This window comes from Pleurodeles waltl, chromosome 6 (genome assembly GCF_031143425.1).
Source record: "Pleurodeles waltl isolate 20211129_DDA chromosome 6, aPleWal1.hap1.20221129, whole genome shotgun sequence".
Classification (NCBI taxonomy): Eukaryota; Metazoa; Chordata; class Amphibia; order Caudata; family Salamandridae; genus Pleurodeles; species Pleurodeles waltl.
Genome location: NC_090445.1, coordinates 20748784 through 20773666, shown reverse-complemented (window position 1 = coordinate 20773666; position 24883 = coordinate 20748784). Strand labels below are relative to the sequence as shown.

Below are 24883 nucleotides of genomic sequence, written 5' to 3'. Positions count from 1 at the left end.
CCCACCCCCAAAAACACTCCAGGAACCATTCCTGACCCGAGACCCTGATGAGGATGTGACTGGTTCCGACGACTCCCAGATCCCATCCCACGGAGGAGGCCGGGACGCCTCAGTTACAGGCCCTGTACACGCTCTGTGCAGTGTTTTCCTCAGACAGTGATGCACGGTTTAGTCACCCTGTGGCACAATGCGCTATTTCATTCTCTGTAGCCTGACGTCCCTTCTGCTGAGCCAGAGCGCCTTACCGCACCTCCCTCCTTCCGGTGACCCCACAGCGCTGTGAAGCAGCCTTCGAGCGGCCACAGACATGAGGCAGGCTTCACAGCACCCTCAGCGCCCTCGGAGGGTCAGGGAGCGCGAGGAGCTGCGTTGCAGGCTAGATTCTCTCTCCAGGCGCTACAAGTTAGGCTACATTCGTCATCAGGACTTTCCAGGGGTGAACGAGCGAGGTCTGCTTCAGAACCCCCAAGACCTCACGCATGGCAGCCTTTCAGCGCCTGTCCGTGTGTAGCGCTATACAGGTGTGGTCAGGCGCTAGCTGCGCAGTAAGAGCCAGCGCCAGGAGTAACGTTATTCCCTCAACCTCACTTTCCAGGAATTAGGAGCGAGGCGTAGGAGGGGCTGGGCCGGGATCCAGGGCCGGCTTCATAGGTCCCTCGGCCCAGCAGCCGCCTCCCCCAGCTGCAGCCTGAGGCTGCCAGGTCGGAGAGAGCGCCAAGAAAGGTCTGTAGCTCACGAACGCCGGAGTAACTGCCGGGTACGGGAGGGGCGGCCAGGGCTCTGCCCCAGCACCGCCTTCAGTGTACCCCTACGTTTATAAACTGCAGTCTAGGCGCCAGAGACGTGTACTAACTCCAAAGTAACAGTCAGGTACAGGAGAGGCAGGCAGGGCACTGCCCCAGGACCGTCCTTAGCGAACCCCCACTTCCACAAACTGTGGTTTAGGCGCTAGAGGAGGTGTACTAATTTTAAAGTAACAGCCAGGTACAGGAGAGCCAATTAGGGAACTGCCCCAGGACCGTCCTCAGAACACCCCAAATACACAAACTGGAGACTAGGAGCTAAGTGTACTAACTCCAAAGTAACAGCCAGGTAGAGGAGAGGCAGGGCACCCCCAGATACAAAAAATCTGCAGTTTAGGCGCTAGAGGTGTAATAACTTCAAAGTAACAGCCAGGTACAGGAGGGGCGGGCAGGGCACAGGCCCAGCACCGTCCTCAGAGCACCCCCCACTTCCACAAACTGCAGTCTAAGCGCTAGAGAGGTGTACTAACTCCAAATTAACAGCCAAGTATAGGGCAGGCAGGGCTCTGCCCCACCACCGTCTTCAGTAAACCCCCACTTCCACAAACTGCAGTCTAGGCGCTAGAGAAGTGTACTAACTTCAAAGTTAACAGACAGTTACAGGGCAGGCAGGCAAGGCACTGCCCCTGCAACGTCCTCTGCGCAACAACTCCCCGCCCCCCCACCCCCCAAAAAAAAACGTTCAGGCGCTATTGTGGTGTGGTCGATCATTAACTTCAACGCAACAGCCAGATACAGTAAGGGCAGACAGGACACTGCCCCAGGACAGTCCTCAGAGCACCAGCACTTCCACAAACTGTAGTCTAGGCGCTAGAGAGGCGTACGATTTTCAAAGTAACAGCCAGGGACAGGCAGAGCCTTCACCCGTGTTTGTCCACCCCCAAAGTGCAGGTTAGGCGCTATACGATTGTGGCCAGTCACTCACTCCTCGCTTACCTTCCAGGTAACAGCTGGACGACGAGGACAATCCCTTCTTGGACTTGCACCCCACTAACTTTAAGCAGATTTCCAACATTTTCATTAGCGGATGGCGGCTCCGGACAGACTCTTGGGCCCCTCTCCTGGCCAGGGCGCAGCCTTTCCCTCCACCGGAGGCCCCCACCGTGTCCTGGTGCCTGGATCAGAGGTCCCACTCCTCCAGCTTAGAGGTCTCGCCCCCGTGTCCTGGTGCTATCTCCGCCCCCAGGGTTGGAGGCCTCTCTCGCGTTCCGGTGATCCGCTCAGGGGTCTCCCTCCCTCTCCAGGGTCGGAGGCCTCACCCGTGTCCTGGTGCTCAGATCAGTGGCATCTCTCCCTACCCAGGGCTGGAGGCCTCTCTCGGGTACCGGTGCTCCTCTCCGTTCAGGAAGTCTCACTCCGTGCGCTGATGTGGGGTCTCATGGCTCCCCGGCCCCTCTCCGATCCGGGGTCTCTGGTCCGTCCCGGCGCTCCCTGGACTAACTTGTGATCCCAGACAGGGGCCGGAGGGGTTAGGATCCTGGGCCGGGGGGGTCCTCAGTAGCCATCCCGGGCGATGCCCCCCGTCCTGTGCCCCCCAGTCCTTGCCCAGCGCCAGGATCCGGTGGAAAGTTAGAGGCTCCGGCCTGCTGGTGCTGGTCCTCCCCGGCCTGCTGGTCCCTCCCCGGGAGGAAGGCTCGCCTCCCACCGCCAACAAAGGGCCCGTCGCCCGCCCCTCCATGACATCAGGCCGGGCACACCCACTGTAGGCGGCTTAACCCACTGAGAGCCGGGCGGGGCAGAGAGCGCCCAGGGTGAGCTGGTAGAGGGGGTGCAGGGACCGCCCAGCCCCATCCAGACTGCATGGTCTCCAGCTTCACCCATCCTTACTGGGAACTACTGACACCATCCCAACCCACGGGGCAGAGCGCGCCCAGGGTGAGCTGAGAGAGGGGGTGCAGGGACCACCCATCCCCAGAGTCATGGTCTCCAGCTTCACCCATCCTTACTGAGAACTGCTGACACCATCCCAACCCCCAGAGCCGGGGCAGAGAGCGCCCACGGTGGAGCTGAGAGAAGGAGTGCAGGGACCACCCATCCCCAGAGTCATGGTCTCCAGCTTTACCCTTCCTTACTGAGAACTACTGACACCATCCCAACCCCCAGAGCCGGGGCAGAGAGCGCCCAGGGTGAGCTGGTAGAGAGGGGTGCAGGGACCACCCAGAGTCATGGTCTCCAGCTTTACCCTTCCTTACTGAGAACTACTGACACCATCCCAACCCCCAGAGCCGGGGCAGAGCGCGCCCAGGGTGGAGCTGGGAGAGGGGGTGCAGGGACCATCCATCCCCATCCAGAATGCATGGTCTCCAGCTTTACCCATCCTTACTCTGAACTACTGACACCACCCCAACAACCCCCGAGGGTAGGGTGGGGCTGGGAGAGACGGGGTGCAGGGACCACACAGCCTCATGCGCACAGTGCATGGTCTCCAGCTTTACCCATCCTTACTCTATACTACTGACACCACCCCAACAACCCCCGGAGGTAGGGTGGGGCTGGGAGAGACGGGGTGCAGGGACCACCCAGCCTCATGCACACAGTGCATGGTCTCCAGCTTTACCTATCCTTACTATATACTACTGATACCATCCCAACCCCCAGAGGTAGGGCAGAGCTGGGAGAGACGTGGTGTAGGGACCACCCAGCCTCATGCACACAGTGCATGGTCTCCAGCTTTACCCATCCTTACTGGGAACTACTGACACCATCCCAACCGCCCCACAGCTGCAGCAGGGCAGCTTTGAGAGAGGGGTGCAGGGACCGCCCAGCCCCATCCACAGAATCATGATCTCTGGCTTTACCCATCCTTACTGGAACTACCAACACTACCCCAACCCCTCCCCGCACCCCTGCCCCCACCCGCCCCTAGAGCCGTGGCAGAGAATCAGGGTGGACTTAGGAGAGGGGATGCAGGGACCACCCAGCCCCACCCACAGAGCCATGGTCTCCAGCTTTACCCATCCTTACTCTGTACTACTAACACCACCCCAATTCCCTCCCCCTCAAACCCCCCCACCTCCCAGAGCCGGGGCAGAGAGCTCCCAGGGTGGAGCTGAGATGGGGGTGCAGGAACCACCCAGCCCCATCCAGAATGCATGGTCTCCAGCTTTACCCATCCTTACTGGGTATTACTGACACCACCCCAACCGCCCCAGAGCAAAAGCAGAGCAGCAGGTTGGAGTTGGGACAGGGGGTGCAGGGACCACCCAGCCTCATGCACACGGTGCATTGTCTCCAGCTTTACCCATCCTTACTAGGAACTACTGACACCATCCCTGACACCAGAGCCGTGGCAGAGAGCTCCCAATAAGTTGGTTTTGAAGCAGTGCTGGAGACTTTCTTGCGTGTCTAGCAGTTTTCAGGCAACAATGACATGTCAAGGTAACTCTGGTGATTAATGTGCCTGCTGGAGTGATCAGAGTTTTTCTAGTGGCAGCTTTGTCACATCATAAAGTAGTGCAGAGGGTTAATGTGCCTGCTGCAAAGAAAGTGTACCATGCAGATCACAGAACTGAGCGAGTAAACTTTGAATAGTGCTATTAAAAAAAAAAAAATGAAATGTCAGAGAAGGGCTATGGAGAGATGAGAAGCAATGTTGGAGGGTGATAGTGCAAGTGAGTGTGTGGGAGGTTGCCGAAGTGAAAGAGGTGCATGGAAGTGCAAGCAAGAGATAGTGAAAAGAGGTTGTGTGCAGGAGGAAGGAGACGAAGTGTGAGATAAACATATGGAGGATTTTGGAAGTCTGAGGGGGAGGTTGCGTCTCACAGGGAGGCTGCAGAGTAGAGTGGTGTGGTGGTACGATCAGGAGTGATTTAGACACTCTGAAGACCACCACCCCTTCCCCAGACCTAAGCAATGTTTAATTCACATCTCATATTTTCAGACCCGAAACATTTACTGTTCCGATTATGCACATCAAAGTAGATGTTACTCTTTAGGTGACACTGTTAACAAGCACTGACAATGCTTATAGGTCTCACTTGCTCTAGGCACCTGTTTTTGTGTGAGATGCCTGAGTGCAAAATACATCTCAGAGGCTCTCACACACTAGTCAGGTGACAGACTGTGTGAAGCACATCATTTTAATGCACTTGTTTTAAGCCACACCTTAATTACGCAGGCTATGCCTCTTTGACAGGATCCGGTTATGCTTCTTTGGTGACGCCCAATTTAGAGACCTCCCTTTTTCATCCAGTTTAAAGCCCAGGAAGCAAGTGATCTATGGCTCAACTGACCCCGGCCTTCAGTATGCTATATCCAGGACCACTGGAATTATGCGGCAGGAGATGGCCAAATTATGAGAAAAGGTTGTGTAAATTATACAAGAAAAAGCTAATTATGTGGCGTAATGTGGCACATTTTGTATTAATATTACAAAACACTGCATCATTTTTAAACTTACTAACACTGTCTGGGCATTGGTGGCACATCATTAGTACAAGTTTAGTACCCACATATAGCATTAAGCAACAGAAATAGGACCAGTCCAGCTTTGCATAGTCTTTTGCGGCAACATGCGACACTGCATTTTTAGTAACTTTTGAACTGTCTGAGCTAGAAACCAATTTTTTTGTTAGAATCTGCAGATTACGTGGCAGATGATGAATTATGTGGCAAATGCATAAAAAATATAATTATGCAAAAATTGCAAATGCCGCACAATCACATAATTTTAGTGGCCCTGGCATTATCTACAGTGACCTCAGCCATCGGTGCTGCCATGTGTGAGGTGACTGCTCCTGCGACTCACATGCATGGCTGGGAGCTGGAGACATGCATGTCTGCTGCCTCTACTTCTACAAGCAGTATATGATGCAATCCTGCACCCGTGACGTGTGCCAGAGTGAGATGTGTACTACTGCTTGTGTTTGAATTGTTTTACATAGAGTTACAATCAAAAGCATTACAGAATAACCAAATAGATAACCTTCTACTTAAAATAATATTGAAACGCAAATATAATCACAAGCCTCATTCACCTTGCACCTGCAATGAGTCGAGCCAGATTAGTCGCTGGCAGCATTGATAAGAGTAACCCGTCAGACTCAAAGGTAATCAGAACAAGCAAGCAGCCTTCACAAACAATCTTCCGCATAACCACGGCTGCCACCCAGCCAAGCAAACAATACTGGCTCAACCACACCTGTGAATACTATAAGCAAGAACAACAAGCAAAGCCATTCCTTGTGATTGACCTGTATGTATTCTGTATGAGGGAAGCTTGCACTCCATGTGCCTGTTGTTGTAGCCTTGTACTGCAGATGCATGTGTATGTGCGGGAGCACACATACAAGGAAGCTTGCACTCCACCTGTCTGTTCTTGTAGCCTTGTACTGCAGATGCATGTGTATGTGAGGGAGCTCACATACAAGGAAGCTTGCACTCCACCTGTCTGTTCTTGTAGCCTTGTACTGCAGATGCATGTGTATGTGAGGGAAACTTGTACTGCTGTTGATGTGTGAAGGAAGCCTGCACTCCACCGGTTTGTTCTTGTAGCCATAGCGGGAGCTTGCAGTGCAGAGGCATGTGTGTGTGTGAGAGGGACTTGTACTGCAGAATCATGTTTATGTGAGGGAAGCTCACACTTCTGTTGGTGTGTAAAGAAAGCTTGCATTCCACAAGCCTTGTCTTGTAGTCTAGGGGAAGGGGGGCTTGCACTACAGATGTTTGAGTATGTGGAAGGGAGGGAAGCCTGCACTGCTGTTGCCTTTGTGTGAGGAAAACCTCAACTGCAGATAATCAAGTGTGTGGGGGAAGCTTGTACTCCACCTGCCTGTTCTTGTAGCCTTGAAGAGGTCTTGCAATGCAGATGCATGGGTATGTGAGAGGGAGGGAAGCTTGCACTATTGTTGCTGGTGTGTGAAGGAAGCTTGTACTCCACCTGCCTCTTCCTGCAGCTCTGGGGGAGCTTGAGTTGCAGATGCATGTGTATGTGAGAGGGAGGGAAGTTGCACTGCAGATGCATGTGTATGTGAGGGGGAGGGAAGTTGCACTGCAGATGCACGTGTATGTGGGAGGGAGGGAGGGAAGCTTGCACTACAGATGCATGTGTATGTGAGAGGGAGGAAGGGGAGTTTGCACTGCAGATGTACGTGTATGTGAGAGGGAGGAAGGGGAGTTTGCACTGCAGATGTACGTGTATGTGAGGGAGGAAGGGGAGTTTGCACTGCAGATGCATGTGTATGTGAGAGGGAGGGAAGTTGCACTGCAGATGCATGTGTATGTGAGAGGGAGGAAGGAGAGTTTGCACTACAGATGCATGTGTATGTGAGAGGGAGGAAGGGGAGTTTGCACTGAAGATGCATGTGTACGTGAGAGGGAAGAAGGGGAGTTGCACTGCAGATGCATGTGTATGTGTGAGGTTGGGAAACTTGCACTGTTGTTGCTAGTGTGTGAGGGGGAAAATACACTGCACATACTTGGGAGGGTAAGGGAAGCTTGCTCTCTCCATGCCCATGCTGGACCAATTATACATGAGGGAAGCTTGCACTGCAGTTGCTACTGTGTGAGGGACGCCTACTCTCTTTATGCCCATGTTGTACCCATTATATATGAGGGAAGCTTGCACTGCAGATATGGAAGTGTAAGGGAAGCTTTCTCTCTCCATGCCCATGTTGTACCCGTTATATTTGAGGGAAGCTTGCACTGCTGTTGCTATTTGAGGGAAGCTTCCACAGCAGAAAATTGGGAGTGTGTGGGGGAAGCTTGTATTCCATCTGCCTGTACTTGTAGCTTTCAAGGGGGCTTGCACTACAGATGGATGTGTATGTGAAAGAGAGGGAGGGAAGGCTGCAGTGCTGTCGCTTGTGTGGGAGGGAAACTCGTACTCTGACTGCCTGTTCTTGTAGCCTTGAAAGGGGCTTGCACTGCAGATGCATGACTGAAAGGGAGAAAGGGAAGCCTGTACTGCTGCTGAAGGAAGCTTGTACTCCACCTGCCTGTTCCTGTAGCTTTGAAGAGGGCTTGCACTGTATGTGCATGTGTAGGTACGCATAAGTATGTGAAAGAGAGGGACACTTGCACTGTTGTTGCGGCTATGAGAGGGAAAACTGCAATCTACTTGGGAGAGTGAGGGAAGCGTGCCCTCTCCATGGCCATATTGCATCTGTTGTGTGAGGGAAGCTTGCACTGCTATTGCGTCGAGAAGTCTGCTCTCATTATGCCCGTGTTGCACCTATGTGTGAAAGAAGCTTGCACTGCTGTTGCGTAAATGTGAGGGAAGCTTGGTCTCTTCATGCCCGTGTTGCACCTATGTGTGAAAGAAGCTTGCACTGCTGTTGCGTAAGTGTGAGGGACGCTTGGTCTCTTCTTGCCAGTGTTGTACCTGCTATGTGTCAGGGAAGCTTGCACTGCTGTCGCTGGTGCCTGAGGGAAGCTTGCTTTCTCCATGCCCTGTTGTTCCTGTTATGTGAGTGAAGCTTGCACTGCTGTTGATGGTGTCTGAGGGAAGCTTGCTCTCTCCATGCCTGTGTTGCACCCGTTGTGTGTGAGGGAAGCTGCCACTGCTGTCGCTGGTGTGTTAGACACTTGCTCTCTCCAAGCCAGTGTTGTACATGCTATGTGTGATGGAAGTTTGCGCTCTCCATGGCTGTGTTTTACCTGCTATTTGTGAGGGAAGCTTGCTCTCTCCAAGCCTGTGCTGTACCTGTCATGTGTGAGGGAAGCTTGCTCTCTCCATGCCCGTGTTGAAGCTTTCACTGCTGTTGCTGGTGTCTGAGGGAAGCTTGCTCTCTCCATGCCGGTGTTGTACCTGCTATGTGTGAAGGAAGCTTGCACTGCACGTCACCGGGTGAGGACCCTGCAGTGCTATCTGTAACACCAGTCCATGCTCCAGGGATCACCTTCACCTTCACCCCGCAGGGACCCTCCCGGCTTAGAACTCGGACAGAAATATCCTATTAAACAACCAGCCCAGGAAAGGCAGCCTTGCTTCAAGCAGTAGTGGGCTGCAGTCCATCCCTGGAGGCTATTCCCCTCTGCGGCTAACCTGGAGGGACGGCACTGCCTTGGGGTACACATCAGTGCAGCTAACCTGGAGGGGTGGCGCTGCCTTGGGGTACACATCAGTGCAGCTAACCTGGAAGGGTGGCGCTGCCTTGGGGTACACATCAGTGCAGCCTACCTGGAAGGGTGGCGCTGCCTTGGGGTACACATCAGTGCAGCTAACCTGGAGGGGCGGCACTGCCTTGGGGTACACATCAGTGCAGCCAACCTGGAGGGGCGGCACTGCCTTGGGGTACACATCAGTGCAGCCAACCTGGAGGGGCGGCACTGCCTTGGGGTACACATCAGTGCAGCCAACCTGGAGGGGCGGCGCTGCCTTGGGGTACACGCTGCCTTGGGGTACACATCAGTGCTGCTAACCTGGAGGGGTGACGCTGCCTTGGGGTACACATCAGTGCAGCTAACCTGGAGGGGCAGCACTGCCTTGGGGTACACATCAGTTTAGCTAACCTGGAGGGGCAGCACTGCCTTGGGGTACACATCAGTGCAGCTTACCTGGAGGGGCGGCACTGCCTTGGGGTACACATCAGTGCAGCTAACCTGGAGGGGCGGCACTGCCTTGGGGTACACCAGTGCAGCTAACCTGGAGGGGCAGCACTACCTTGGGGTACACATCAGTGCAGCCTACCTGGAGGGGCGGCACTGCCTTGGGGTACACATCAGTGCAGCCTACCTGGAGGGGTGGCGCTGTCTTGGGGTACACATCAGTGCAGCTAACCTGGAGGGGCGGCGCTGCCTTGGGGTACACATCAGTGCTGCTAACCTGGAGGGGTGGCGCTGCCTTGGGGTACACATCAGTGCTGCTAACCTGGAGGGGCGGCACTGGGGTACACATCAGTGCTGCTAACCTGGAGGGGTGGCACTGCCTTGGGGTACACATCAGTGCAGCTAACCTGGAGGGGCAGCACTGCCTTGGGGTACACATCAGTGCAGCCAACCTGGAGGGACGGCACTGTCTTGGGGTACACATCAGTGCAGCTAACCTGGAGGGACGGCACTGGGGTACACATCAGTGCAGCCTACCTGGAGGGGCAGCACTGCCTTGGGGTACACATCAGTGCAGCCTACCTGGAGGGGCAGCACTGCCTTGGGGTACACATCAGTGCAGCTAACCTGGAGGGGTGGCACTGGGGTACACATCAGTGCAGCCAACCTGGAGGGGTGGCGCTGCCTTGGGGTACACATCAGTGCAGCTAACCTGGAGGGGTGGCACTGCCTTGGGGTACACAGCAGTGCAGCTAACCTGGAGGGGTGGCACTGGGGTACACATCAGTGCAGCCTACCTGGAGGGTGGCACTGCCTTGGGGTACACATCAGGAGGACTTGAACGTTTACATTTATGGCGAAGGAAGCTGAAAGTTAGAATCTAAAGGTTAAACAATGTAAAATGCAGGCTTGCCTTTTCTCGAACAAGAAATCTTGTTTTCACATAACCTCACCCATTTTGTAATGTACCCGAACCCCATCATTCACCCCAGTGTGTCATGAGTCCTAACCCTCAACCCATCATTCTAACCACACTGTATACCCAACACAGACCTATCTTTAAAACCAACACTTTCCCTGTAAACAAATCGCAGCCCAGTGGTTAGTCTAATGCACACCTCTAAACCTCAACAGAGAGCTAACCCCAACCCGCGCACTAACTAGTTAACTGAACCGAATCCTTGCTGGAACCACAAAGCGAACCCTAACAAGAACACTAATCAGACGGCTAAACCCAACCTTGTCCAAACCATACAGCTAACCGGAGAGTTAACCCTACCCAGACAGGTGAGCCCAACCACTGTCCACACCATACAATTAAAAGTACCCAGAAACCTAATCGGGACAGGTAACACTAACCAAACAGCTAACCCTAATAGCTCACACTAACTATACAGCTAAGCCCAACAAGTAACTCTAACCAGAGAGGTTTGGACACGCACTGGCTAGGACAGGCTGGAGAGTGGAGACTCCGAGCCAGGCAGGGCCCCTCTATAAACCACAGACTAGCTACAGCTCACCGACCACAGGACCAGAGCAGTCCTGCCCAGAGGCAGCCAGGGTGCATCTACAAACCACAGACTAGCTACAGCTCACCGACCACAGAACCAGAGCAGTCCTGCCCAGAGGCAGGCAGGGTGCAGCTACTTTGCAGACCGCCTCTACCCGCTTTAGGGGAGGACTGGAGCAAGCCTGTAACTTGCAGGCTGTCTCTAGGCGGTTATTGGCCGGGATCAGGTAGGCCGGGTAGACTGGGATTAGGGTCGGTCATGGAGAGCAGATCCATGACCTGCAAACTGCCTGTTGTTGGCCGGGATGAGGATGGGCCAGGAACTGCACATAGATAACTTACAGGTGGTCTCCAGTGAGCTGTTGGGCGGGAATATGGTAGGCTGTGAAGGACATTCCCATAACGTGCAGGTTACCACTGAGCAGTAGTTAGCCAGGACTAGGGTGGGCCAGGTAGACTGTCTCTAGGCCGTTGCAGGCCGGCATTAGAGGGCGCCATGGACAGCGTATCTATAAATTGCAGGCTGTCCGCAAGTAGTTGGTAGCCAGGACTAGGGTAGGCCAGGTGGCTGTAGGCTGGGTAGACTGTAGACCGGGTAGACTGTCTCTATGCCAGGTAGACTGTCTCTAGGATGAGTAGGCTGTCTCAATGCCAGATAGACTGTCTCTAGGCCGCTGCAGGCTGGCATTAGGGGCCGCCATGGACAGCGTATCTGTAACTTGCAGGCTGCCACTAAGTAGTTGTTAGCCAGGACTAGGGTGGGCTGTAGGCTGGGTAGGCTGTCTGTAGGCTCTTGCAGGCTGGCATTAGGGTGGGCACATCGGTAAAACTTGCAGGATGCTATAGGCTGTTATATTAGGTTTAGGGCAGGCCAGAAACGGAATTTCTGTGACTCGCAAGAATGCTGACCGTTTGTAGGCTGGTATTAGGGAGCATGGGGAAGGCACTTGCAGGCTTAGACTGGGGTAGGCAGGGCCATGGAACCCCAAAAACACAAACTGTTTGTAAACCGGGACAAGGCTAAGCAGGGCCCAAGGCAAGCCTACAACACACAAGCTGCTTCTAGGCCGCTGTGGCTGGGGAGGCTAGACTGATGGCCCCCACAGCCAGGGGAGGGGCAGGCCAGGGTCATGGCAACCCTGCAACACACAAGCTGCTTCTAGGCCACTGTGGCTGGGGAGGCTAGGCTGATGGCCTCTACAGCCAGGGGCAGGCCAGGGTCATGGCATCCTCACAACACGCAGATTACATGTAGGCCAGTGGTCCATAACTTGTGGCCCGGGAACCTCTGGGGAGCCAGAAATCCTACCCATTGGGTCATCCACTGCTTAGAATATTAAATAATATTAACAGATTAATAAAGTGTGTATAAATAAAGAAGCAAAACGTACAAGTGAAAAACAAAATCATTCTGTAAAAGTTAAGGAATTTGAAATTGGAGGCTGTGAGAAATTCGGTTATTAGTTGAGGGGGAGTATTAATCCTTCTCAACCAACAACCACAATCCTTGTCACAGGGAACCACTAACATCATTAAATTAGCCAGTGTTTAACCCTCGGGCAGTTTGGCACAAAAGCAGTCAAGCTTAGCTATGAGGCACTGTGTTAAGTACTTATGCAACAAACATTACTGAGGTGAAAAACAAACACAAGAGAAGTCACAAACCAACTTAGAAAAACAGAATACATTTTAATAAATAAAATGAAACCAAAACAAACAAAAAAAAATCTAATCAGTAGAACCAGAGCTATGTAATTTTAAAGGTTTAAGTAAAAACAGCACCAAGAAGCAGAAAGCGCTAACTGTGGGTATCTTATTGCGCTAGACCGGAGCAAAGCCACACTTTCAGGCCGGCGGCGATCTAGTGCGAGCAGGATGCGAGAACAGGTAAGTCCAGCTGAAAAATCTACCTTTTCAAAGTCTGGTGCATAAAGTTTAAAATTTCAGGATTTCACAGAAAGAGCTCAACTGATGCCAGCCAAGGGTCCAGGACCTGGATAGGCACCTTGTGTGGATCAGGAAACGTACTCCAGTAGAAGCCAGCAGGACCCAAGCAGGTCCATGTGCAGGTAGATTCATTGGCAGCAGGCCAGCTGGGCAGCTTCAGGGAGGTCTCCGGAGCATGTTGTGTCCCCTACTCTTGTAGTCATGAGTTCGAGGAGATGATCCTATTTCCTTCAAGCAGCGAGGCAGGCCTCAAGCAGTGGGTGCAATCCTCTGGAGAACAAGGCAGGCCTCAAGCAGCTGGGGCAGTCCTCTGGTAGAAGCAGAGCAGTCATCTGAGAAAAAGACCAGCCTTAAGCAGCAGGGCAGTTCTCTGGATTACAAGGCAGTCCTGTAGTCTTCTGCAGGTCCAGGAGTGTACTTAGGAGTGGGTTTGAGGGTCTAATATTTAAACCTGGTGCCAGCTTTTAAGTTGAACAAACTTCCTCCCACATCAGGTTCTGGAATTTCCTTCCTTCGCCTGCCCAGGTCCCAGGCCAGGATGTCTGGGGTGACAAAAGCCTGGTGTCAAGCTTTTGTGAGTGTGCTGAGGCAGCTCCTTTGAAAGGAAAAGTCCAGCAGGGAACAGCTCCACCCCTCCCAAGCTGGTAGGATGACCCTCTCCTAGCTACACCCAGGTCCTTTTGTTAACTGTCTAGACCCCCAAAAAAATCCTGATTGGGAAGCAATTAACAGGCTCAGGCAGCTGAAAGCTCCTAGAAGGCCTCAGAAAGTTTATGGTAGAAAAATGCCAACTTTCTAACAGAGGCATTTCCAAAACTGTAATCAGAAATCAGACTACCATTAAAGAGGATTATTAATTACAATTCATTTGAGTCCAAACATGACATCTCTACCTATTCCCAATCAAAAGTTATCACTTATTAAATATAGTAAGGTAACTCAATGTTATCAAATGGGAGAGGTAGGCCTCACTGAGTGAAAACACGTTTAGTAAATGTTCACTACCAGGACATATAAAACTTAAAAGTATGCGTCCAACTTTTTAAATAGAATGCACCCTGCCCTATAAACTGCTTAGGGCCTACCTATGGGTGGCGTATACGCATTAAAAATGGAGGTTTAGGCCTGGCAAAATGTTTTTCTTTTTTGGTTGAGTCCACTGGTGGAATACCATCTTACTCCAATGTAGGTGGTCGCCGGTGATCAAGCATGCCACAAAGCGTTGTGGGTGAGACAACCCCTCAAACATCTATTATTGAGCCTAGACGTAACAAAATATTTAGTACTTAGGGGAGTAATTCTGCCCTTCAAGTATAAAAAGTACCTAAGAACACTGTGTGTGTGTATGTGCTTGGGTATTTTTTTTCCCTCAGACTTTCTTATTGTCTATGCAAAAGGTTTATTTGCAAGGTCAAATTTGCAGTATAAAACTGCACAAAGGCTGCAATGGCAAACCTGAGACCCATTTTAAAAGGCTGCTTAAGTGGGTGGCTCAACAAGTGCTGCAGGCCTTCTACTAGTATTTAATTTGCAGGGCCTGGGTACATGTAGTATCACTTTACTAAAGACTTTACAAGTAAATTAACTATGCCAATAGGATGTAAGCCAGTTTTACCATGTTTGAAGGAGAAAGCCCAAGCTGGATAGCAGTGCTAAAGTTCACAGAATCCTAAAAGCAAACTAAATCAGCATCAGAAGACGAGGGATAAATATAAAACGCTGGAGGTAACCCTACAATGGGGGCCGAGTCCAACAGAGGCTACAAATTAAGTTAGCATCCTCCGATTGATTAGTGGGAGCAGTGCATCAAACAGAAAACTGTATGGACGAAGAGACGGCTCAAATTGAATTCAGAAACACTCCTACCTTCCAACTAAAATTAAAATTTACATTTTTTATATTTGTGAATTAAATGAAATATTTCATCATTTGTGTATTTGTTTGATGAATGCTAGTCTGTATTTTTTTTCTGTACTGTTTTGTGGTTCAAAGCATCAAAAAGAATTAGGACGGAGTCTATAGCTTCCAGTAACCACTCAGTAGTGGTCTTCAGATGCCAATAATGAATCAGTGGGGGTGCCCAAATCAGTGGCATAACAAAAAACTTTAGCCCCCTCAACATAAAGGCCACCCCACCCCCGATCCACTCAGAAGCTCTCAGGCCAGAGTGCTGTGGGGGCACCCTGGAGCTTGGGGGCTGGATGTGGAGGCCTTTGTTATGCCACTGCCCCAAGTTCCAGTAATGATTAATTGGGGGGTTCTCCGAACTCTAAAGATTAAGAACCACTGCTCTAGGCAGGGACAAGGACAGGCTGGGCCCACAGAGCCTCTTCCACACCTATCCATGCACCCACAATGTAGCCATCAGGGTCCGACTGGAAAGAGAAAGTAGGCCCGGGCACCAAAATAAACACAAGTGGCCCCCTCACTAGTGAATAAGAGCTAAAAAAAAAAAAAAACGTGATCCATGCTTGCAAATAGTAGCAGGTCTGAGCTTGTGACAACACGCTGGGTAAGTGCTTTGCTAGGTATGGGAGACAGCCTGCAGCAAGCTGAAATGCACTTAAACTGGCCCAGCAGACTACAATACAGGCCCACAAACTGACCTGTCAGACCAGCCCATCTGCCTGCCTACCCTTTAGATCAGTCAGACCCTAGCAGCAAGGGGGTCAAGGGCTGCGCCCATCCTTCCCCTGGGTGCCCTCGCACAGGGGTACAGTAGGCACCATGCCATGCCTGCTGGACCTGAGTAACAAGTGCCTTCCGAGCCGCTGTCTGGGGAGAAATATTTCAGATTTCTAAGGCGAGCCTCGGGCCTCCTGCCTTCTAAGAACTGCTATGTCTCCCCGGAGCGGAGGAGGGGTTAACGTGCTCTCCTGCCAAGATCTGCCGAGCGAGAGGGGAGGCCCCGGGATCACATTACAGCCCAGAGCAGAGGACCAAGAGAGGAAAGAAAACACGTATTGTTGAGCACAGTAGAGCATCTCCCCAGCAGGCGCTGGAGGCCAGGCAGGATTAATATTTATACAAAGAGCTGTGATGGCAACGGAGAGGGGCCAGGGAGCGAGCCGAGGGGCTGGACAGGAGATCTGAGGGCACAAGAGGGACAGGGCACTGGGTTTAGTATTTATACAACACACACACAGTAATAAAGTGAAAACTCAACACAAGAAAAATCCTGCATCAATTTAGAAAAAGAGAGTATAATTTATTTAATGAGTTGAGACCAAACAACACAAATCCAACCAGCAAAATCAGAGATCTGCAATTTTAAACATTTAAGTAAAAATATATAGGGACTAGGCTAGTCCTGCTGAAAAAGTTGCCTTCTCAAAGTCTGGTGCACAGAGTTCAAAACTTCACGATTTCACAAGAGGCCCTCAACTGATGCCAGCCAGGTGCCCTGGGGGCAGCTCTTGTGGATCAGGAACTCACTCCAACAGTTGCAGCAAGTCAGCTGGGCGTTGGAGGGTGGCCTCTAGCACTGGTAGTGTCCCTGTAGCTCAGAACATGAAGGCAGCCATCTGACCCTTGAAGCCAGTCTGGCAGTCCTGGATTCAAGGAGATGGTCCTCTCTCCTTCAAGCAACAGGGCAGTATTCTGAAGCACACAGCATTCCCTTCTGTAGTCCTGCACAGGTCCATGAGTCTACTGAAGTGCGTTTCGGGGTCTGATATTTTTACCTGGTGCCAGTGTTAAAGTGGGAGAAACTTCTAGACTCCACAGCATCTAGTTATGGGATTTCCTTCCTGCTCCTGCCCAGATTCCAAGATGTCTGGGGTGACAAAAGTCTGGTGTCAAGTTCTTTGTGGAGGTGCTGGGCAGCTCCTTCCAAATATAAGTGGGCGTGGAACAGTTCTGGCTGGATGGCCCTCTCCCAGCTACATCCAGGTCTCATTCTTCACCGTATGGACCCAATATGTATTCCTGATTGGGGAAGCAACATGCTGATGATGCTCAGCTAATTACACCGATTGCACAACCTTGGGAGGAGGTCGCGGACCGGTTTAGCAATTGCATGCAAAGTGTAAGCAATTGGATGAAGACAAACTGGCGGAAAATAAATGCCACTAAAACGGAAATTCTTTGCTTTGGGCCGGCAAAAGAACTATGGAATTCACTTTGGTGGCCAGTAGACTGTGGGATTCCTCCAACACCGATCACGGTCAGTAGGAACCTGGGCGTTTTCTTTGACGACCACTTGTCTTTCAGAAATCACATAAATCATACTCTGAAGACATGCCTCTTCCCTTACCTTTAGCAGGAATGGAGAGTCTCGGCAGCCTTAGCTTTAGTAATGTCGAAAGTGGATTACTGTAAGGCCTTACTCCTTAACGTGGATAAGACATCGATTAATAGGCTGCAAATCGTCCAAAATGCAGCAGCCAGAACAATTTTAAATCTTCCAAGGTGGAAATCAGTTGTGGGAGTCTTAAGAAGTTACACTGGCTTCCAGTGTCCCAGCGGATTATTTTTAAAGCACTCTGTCTAACCCACAAAGCAATCCATGGAATAGGTCCCAGGTATCTCACCACCAGGCTTTGCTGGTATGCTCCCAAGCGAAACCTGAGGTCTGCTAAAGAATTTAGAATTCAGGTTCCTCGCACAAACAGAGCAAGATGGGGGGACAAAGCTTTCACGGTGGCTGCTGCTAAAGGCTGGAATTCATTACCACTGAATATTAGGCAGAACCAGCCTATTTAAGGTTTAGGAAACTGGTCAAGACCTGGCTCTTTCCTCGATAGTCCGTGGTTTTCTGGTTCACTCTTTTCTTAGTAGCATCCTGGTAGGATTGAGGGGGGTGGGATGAGGGTTGGGTTTGCTAGTCTGTATATCTTCCTCACCTTTTACTCTTTTTAGCACTTCGATGCTCCTGGTGAGTTGGAATGCGCTTTACAAATACTACATACAAAAGTTATCACTTTTTAGATGTATTAAGCATATAAGGTAAATCAATGTTATCCTATTGGAGATGTAGGTCTCACAGTAGTGATACATGTCCTGGTAGTGAGAAACTCCTGCATTTAAGACTTACATGCCCAACTTTAAAATGCAATGCTCCTTGACGTATGTGCTGTTTAGGGCCTGCCCTGCGGATGACCGATTAAAAAGGGAGGCTTAGGCCTAGCAAGATGTTTTGTTTGCGAGGTTTGATTGGTACTCTAAGACTGCATAAAGGCTGCAATGGCAGGCCCGAGCATTTTTTAAAATGCTACATAAGTGGGTAGCACAAGTGCTGCAGGCCCACTAGTAGCATTTCATTTACAGACCCTGGGTACATATACCACTTTATTAGGGACTTACAAGTAGATTAAATGTGCCAGTTTGGTGTAAACCAATTTTACCAAGTTTTAGGAGTGAGCACACACACCTTGCTGCTGGTGCGCAGTGGTAAAATGCACAGAGTCCTAAAAGCTAGCTCATAAAGCAGCAGAGGTGAAGGCAAAAGGTTTTGGGGGAGACCCTGCAAAGAGGGCAAAGTCCAACGAAAAGCATGAACTTTTTGTTTTATTTTGACAAATAACCAAGAAACTGATGAATTATCCAGATCTGACCCTGCTTTCACACATCAGTTAAGTTCCTGTATGATTCTGATGGGATGTTTTTATCATATATATCCCTCAAAATGTGAGTCAATCTTATCTTTGGATTCATTAGATTTATGTATAAAAGAGTCTTTCTTTAGGACGATAATCCGAAATTCATTAATGATCAAGGCCACTGTACATTCCTTCAGACTACGCGTTTCACACCATTTAGGGTGCTTCATCGGGAGTACATATACCAACATGTAAGCCCTTTTCCTACTCCCCCCTCTCAAGTCCTACAGAGCAGGGGGTCGACTTCCTTAAATTTTGGGGCTACGCGTAATAATGTTATAACACTGGAATCCTATATGAATGTTTGTGCCAATTCCACAATAGCGCACGTCAGATCTGGATAGTTCACCAAATTTATGAATACACTTGACGTTAAGGGCTTTGAGTGAGAGCACTAGAGAGCGACAGACGCAAATATCATAAAGATAGGAAAGAATAGGCAAATTATCAAAAGGAGTGCACACACTGAGGCATCGAGTACAGAAGTATCGAAAAAAAATAAAAAATAAAAACAAACATTGGATTTTTCCGCATATCAATTGTTGGATTTAGGGATCAGAATAGGGTTAGGATTGTTATGTTCAAATTTGGGGTTGGAATGGAGGAAATTTTGGGGTCCCTAAACTTTGAGTAACTGTAAGTCTCAGAGTAATGTTCATGTTAAGCATAAGGGGCAATTACAGTGACTCGGTACAGCTCACAAGGCAGCCCCGCCTTTATTATCAATACTTAAACCTAACAATTTTCTCATTCGTAACTCTGAAAACTGCTACAATCCTAACACTTGTGTTAACTCAAGTGCTAATAATATTAATATTCTAAGCTTGTGTTTTAACAGTCTTTAAAGCCTGGCTACCATATTTTGCTCAAGTGATTTTGAAGGTTGGGGTTACAGCTGTGTTCAGTGTTATAGAAGAGGAAAGAGTTTAGGTTGAGGATTGCATTTGCATGAGGGTAGGACTCAGATTTACGGTTAGGGTTGAGATTAAAGATTAAACATTAGGGATAGGATTCCATCTCCAGTAGGGTTAGCATTGCTTTTAGAGTCGCTGTAGGAGGCTGGACTGGCTTGTAGTGAGTACCAAGGGGTACTTGCACCTTGCACCAGGCCCAGTTATCCCTTATTAGTGTATAGGGTGTCTAGCAGCTTAGGCTGATAGATAATGGTAGCTTAGCAGAGCAGCTTAGGCTGAACTAGGAGACGTGTGAAGCTACTACAGTACCACTTAGTGTCATATGCACAATATCATAAGAAAACACAATACACAGTTATACTAAAAATAAAGGTACTTTATTTTTATGACAATATGCCAAAGTATCAGAGTGTACCCTCAGTGAGAGGATAGAAAATATACACAAGATATATATACACAATAGCAAAAATATGCAGTATAGTCTTAGAAAACAGTGCAAACAATGTATAGTTACAATAGGATGCAATGGGGAAACATAGGGATAGGGGCAACACAAACCATATACTCCAAAAGTGGAATGCGAACCACGAATGGACCCCAAACCTATGTGACCTTGTAGAGGGTCGCTGGGACTATTAGAAAATAGTGAGAGTTAGAAAAATAACCCTCCCCAAGACCCTGAAAAGTGAGTGCAAAGTGCACTAAAGTTCCCCTAAGGACAAAGAAGTCGTGTTAGAGGAATAATGCAGGAAAGACACAAACCAACAATGCAACAACTGTGGATTTCCAATCTAGGGTACCTGTGGAACAAGGGGACCAAGTCCAAAAGTCACAAGCAAGTCGGAGATGGGCAGATGCCCAGGAAATGCCAGCTGCGGGTGCAAAGAAGCTTCTACTGGACAGAAGAAGCTGCGGTTTCTGCAGGAACGCAAAGGGTTAGAGACTTCCCCTTTGGAGGACGGATCCCTCTCGCCTTGTAGAGTCGTGCAGAAGTGTTTTCCCGCCGAAAGAACGCCAACAAGCCTTGCTAGCTGCAAATCGTGCGGTTAGCGTTTTTGGATGCTGCTGTGGCCCAGGAGGGACCAGGAGGTCGCAAATTGGACCAGGAGGTAGAGGGGACGTCGAGCAAGACAAGGAGCCCTCTTAGCAGCGGGTAGCACCCGGAGAAGTGCCAGAAACAGGCACTACGAGGATGCGTGAAACGGTGCTCACCCGAAGTCGCACAAAGAAGTCCCACGTCGCCGGAGAACAACTTAGGAGGTCGTGCAATGCGGGTTAGAGTGCCGTGGACCCAGGCTGGACTGTGCACAAAGGATTTCCGCCGGAAGTGCACGGAGGCCGGAGTAGCTGCAAAAGTCGCGGTTCCCAGCAATGCAGTCTAATGAGGTGAGGCAAGGACTTACCTCCACCAAACATGGACTGAAGAGTCACTGGACTGTGGGGGCCACTTGGACAGAGTTGCTGGATTCGAGGGACCTCGCTCGTCGTGCTGAGACCCCAAGGGACCGGTAATGCAGCTTTTTGGTGCCTGCGGTTGCAGGGGGAAGATTCCGTCGACCCACGGGAGATTTCTTCGGAGCTTCTAGTGCAGAGAGGAGGCAGACTACCCCCACAGCATGCACCACCAGGAAAACAGTCGAGAAGGCGGCAGGATCAGCGTTACAGAGTTGCAGTAGTCGTCTTTGCTACTTTGTTGCAGTGTTGCAGGCTTCCAGCGCGGTCAGCAGTCGATTCCTTGGCAGAAGGTGAAGAGAGAGATGCAGAGGAACTCGGATGAGCTCTTGCATTCGTTATCTAAAGTTTCCCCAGAGACAGAGACCCTAAATAGCCAGAAAAGAGGGTTTGGCTACTTAGGAGAGAGGATAGGCTAGCAACACCTGAAGAAGCCTATCACAAGGAGTCTCTGACGTCACCTGGTGGCACTGGCCACTCAGAGCAGTCCAGTGTGCCAGCAGCACCTCTGAATCCAAGATGGCAGAGGTCTGGAGCACACTGGAGGAGCTCTGGACACCTCCCAGGGGAGGTGCAGGTCAGGGAGTGGTCACTCCCCTTTCCTTTGTCCAGTTTCGCGCCAGAGCAGGGCTAAGGGGTCCCCTGAACCGGAGTAGACTGGCTTATGCAGAATTGGGCACATCTGTGCCCAAGAAAGCATTTCCAGAGGCTGGGGGAGGCTACTCCTCCCCTGCCTTCACACCATTTTCCAAAGGGAGAGGGTGTCACACCCTCTCTCAGAGGAAGTTCTTTGTTCTGCCATCCTGGGCCAGGCCTGGCTGGACCCCAGGAGGGCAGATGCCTGTCTGAGGGGTTGGCAGCAGCAGCAGCTGCAGTGAAACCCCAGGAAGGGGAGTTTGGCAGTTCCAGGGTCTGTGCTACAGACCACTGGGATCATGGGATTGTGCCAACTATGCCAGGATGGCATAGAGGGGGCAATTCCATGATCATAGACATGTTACATGGCCATATTCGGAGTTACCATTGTGAAGCTACATATAGGTATTGACCTATATGTAGTGCACGCGTGTAATGGTGTCCCCGCACTCACAAAGTCCGGGGAATTGGCCCTGAACAATGTGGGGGCACCTTGGCTAGTGCCAGGGTGCCCTCACACTAAGTAACTTTGCACCTAACCTTTACCAGGTAAAGGTTAGACATATAGGTGACTTATAAGTTACTTAAGTGCAGTGTAAAATGGCTGTGAAATAACGTGGACGTTATTTCACTCAGGCTGCAGTGGCAGGCCTGCGTAAGAATTGTCAGAGCTCCCTATGGGTGGCAAAAGAAATGCTGCAGCCCATAGGGATCTCCTGGAACCCCAATACCCTGGGTACCTCAGTACCATATACTAGGGAATTATAAGGATGTTCCAGTAAGCCAATGTAAATTGGTAAAATTGGTCACTAGCCTGTTAGTGACAATTTGGAAAGAAATGAGAGAGCATAACCACTGTGGTTCTGGTTAGCAGAGCCTCAGTGAAACAGTTAGGCACCACACAGGGAACACATACATATAGGCCACAACCTTATGAGCACTGGGGTCCTGACTAGCAGGGTCCCAGTGACACATAACAAACATACTGAAAACATAGGGTTTTCACTATGAGCACTGGGCCCTGGCTAGCAGGATCCCAGTGAGACTGAAAACACCCTGACATACACTCACAAACAGGCCAAAAGTGGGGGTAACAAGGCTAGAAAGAGGCTACTTTCTCACAGTCGCTGTGTAGGAAAAGGGTTAGGTTGAGGACTGTATTAGGGTACGAGTCAGGATTATTGCCATGGTTAGGGTTGCGTTTAAAGTAATGTTAAGAATTAGGATTAGTCACCATTAAGGCTGTGGCTTTGTTTAGACTTCTGGCCAAAGAAAGCATTATGAATGGCAGAGATGGGGGCGTGGCCAAGATGGCGGCCGGAGCGGACGCTTGAGAAAAGAGCTCCGCTCGCGGCCCTCCTTCTTGCCGAATATCCTGGTCCCTGGTTCCCGGTCGGCCATAAAATGCTGAGGCTACCCCCCCAGTGCCGGGGGCAGCCCTCAAGGACACAAAAGTAGCTGCGGATGGCCCCGTGATCAACTGCTGGATTCGAGGAAGCAAGACGCGCCTGGTGCTGTGGATCGGGAGGCGAGGCGGCCCTCCCGCGGCCGGCGAGACGTGAGCACGGCGGTCGGGTCGCCCCGTTCGGCTTCCCCGTGGGATCGCCGGGGGGGTCGAGGGCTGTTGGGCCTGGGCTGCGGTGGGCCCTGGGAGCGGGCCTGCTGGCTGGGGCGCGGCCTGGGGGACGCCGCGGCTTCCGGTTCGGCCGCGCTCCATCGGAGCAACAAGAAACACGGGGGGCGCGCGGCAGTGAGCGAGCCCCCCCTGATATGGCTTAGCATCCCTGCAGCTCCACGTGGCCCCCCTACCAAGAACTGGTAGCAGCGTCGTGCGGTGACGCCGCGGCGAGAGCACTGGGCGGTGTTTCCTTGCGGGGTCGGGCCTTGGACGTGTCGGCGCCGGGAACGGGCGTCTGGCTCGCCCTGGCACTCCGCCCTTGATCTGTGGAGGCGGCCGGCGGACGCGTGCCCGGGTGGAGTGGGGGCCCCGGCGTGCCTTTGGTGGAGTGTACCGGACCGGCTGGGGGGACCTTCGGCCTCTCCTCCCGTGCAGAGCACTGGGCCAGCGACAACGACCCTCAAGCACCAGCACCCAGCACAGAAGATAAAAAGTAGGAAGCAGAGGCGGAGGAGCGGGAAAGAAAGGAAGAAGGAAAAAATTTACAAAAAATAAAATAAAAATACATAAATAAAAAAGAGAGGAGGAGCCAATAAAATCAGAATAAAGGAAAAAAGAAATAAAAAAGAGAAAAAAAAAAAAAGAATGAAAAAAACAAAAACAGGAAGAAGATAAAGAAATTGAAGCAAGTAGATTGTGAGCGCTGGCACAGAATAAATTAAACGCACATAAAACAACCACGTTGGGTCACCAAAGTTTCAAGCCACAAGCAAGTAAGTGAAAAACCCAACGCACCTGCACCAGGCCAGTGGCATCCAGCTCTCTGCCTTGCAGCGAGGAGGGCCTCAGTCAACAAATTAACATACTAACTCCTAATATCCCTGATAATAAGCAACCACGCCTGGACCACTGATAACGCTAAAATCACCCACTTTGACGTGCGTGGCTCTGCTTCGCCCCACCAGTACACATAGCTGATTTCATACGGCCTAATTCTCCCCGGTCGCATAGTGGTCACAATGGTCAAGCCTAAGCAATCCAAAACAGGGACTTCTGCGGAGGGAGAAACCCCCCCCTCCATGGGCCAACTGGACATGCAAAAGGCAACGCAACTTCAACTGAGCGAGACGCTACGCGCACACTCCCAGCAATTTGATAAAATTATGCAGGCAATTATGGAAACCAAAACTTCGCTAGAAGGGAAAATTGATGCTGCAGTGCTGGAGGTCTCCCTACTCCGAGCTGACCACCGCAAACTGTCTGACAGAGTGCATAATGCTGAACTGTCGCTAGAAACGGTTCACCCGGAAATGAAAGACATGAAAAGCAAATTCAAACAGATGGAAACTGAGTTGGCACAGCTACAACACCGAGCTGAAGAAGCAGAGGGGCGCTCAAGACGTAACAATATCAGATTCATTGGCATCCCAGAACGATTGGAACTACCCAAAGCCGAGGATTTCTTAGAAAACTGGCTGAAAGAAATAATGAAAACACAGGATGCCACGAAATCACCAATGATAGAGAGAGCCCACAGAATACCGGGCAGACCCCCTCGGCCTGGAGCGCCACCCCGACCCATGATAGCTAGATTTCTTAACCACAGAGACAGAGATTCTGTTCTTCAACACTTTAGATCTTCCAGTCAAATCAGCTTGGAAAATAATAACATATCTGCATACCCGGACTATACGCTGGAAGTACAACGTAGAAGAGCAACCTTTGTAAAGATCAAACAAATCTTGCGACAAAATAATATAACTTATTCTCTCATGTTCCCAGCCCGCCTGCGTATCACCATAGATGAGAAAACGCTCATATTCCCTACCCCAGAGGATGCATGGACTTGGATTCACGCTAAAGGTTTGATCAGCCCGCCAACGGAAAAGACAACAACTGAGGACTGGATAACACCC

General features: G+C 50.7%; 1 protein-coding gene across 5 annotated transcripts in view; it reads right to left on the bottom strand.

Annotated features, from left to right (window-relative positions):
- Positions 1 to 24883, bottom strand: part of ABL1 (ABL proto-oncogene 1, non-receptor tyrosine kinase) — a 243773-nt gene that overhangs the window by 124041 nt on the left and 94849 nt on the right. Inside the window, exon 1 of one of the 5 annotated variants that reach the window (XM_069237069.1) lies at positions 1740 to 2457. The exons of 3 other annotated variants lie outside the window; for them this stretch is intronic. In XM_069237069.1, coding sequence (XP_069093170.1) covers positions 1740 to 1824 — 85 coding nt within the window. In that variant the 5' untranslated portion in view covers positions 1825 to 2457. Of the gene's footprint in view, positions 1 to 1739; positions 2458 to 24883 lie in introns of those variants that run through there. One more of the 5 variants, XM_069237070.1, reaches the window with a different exon arrangement.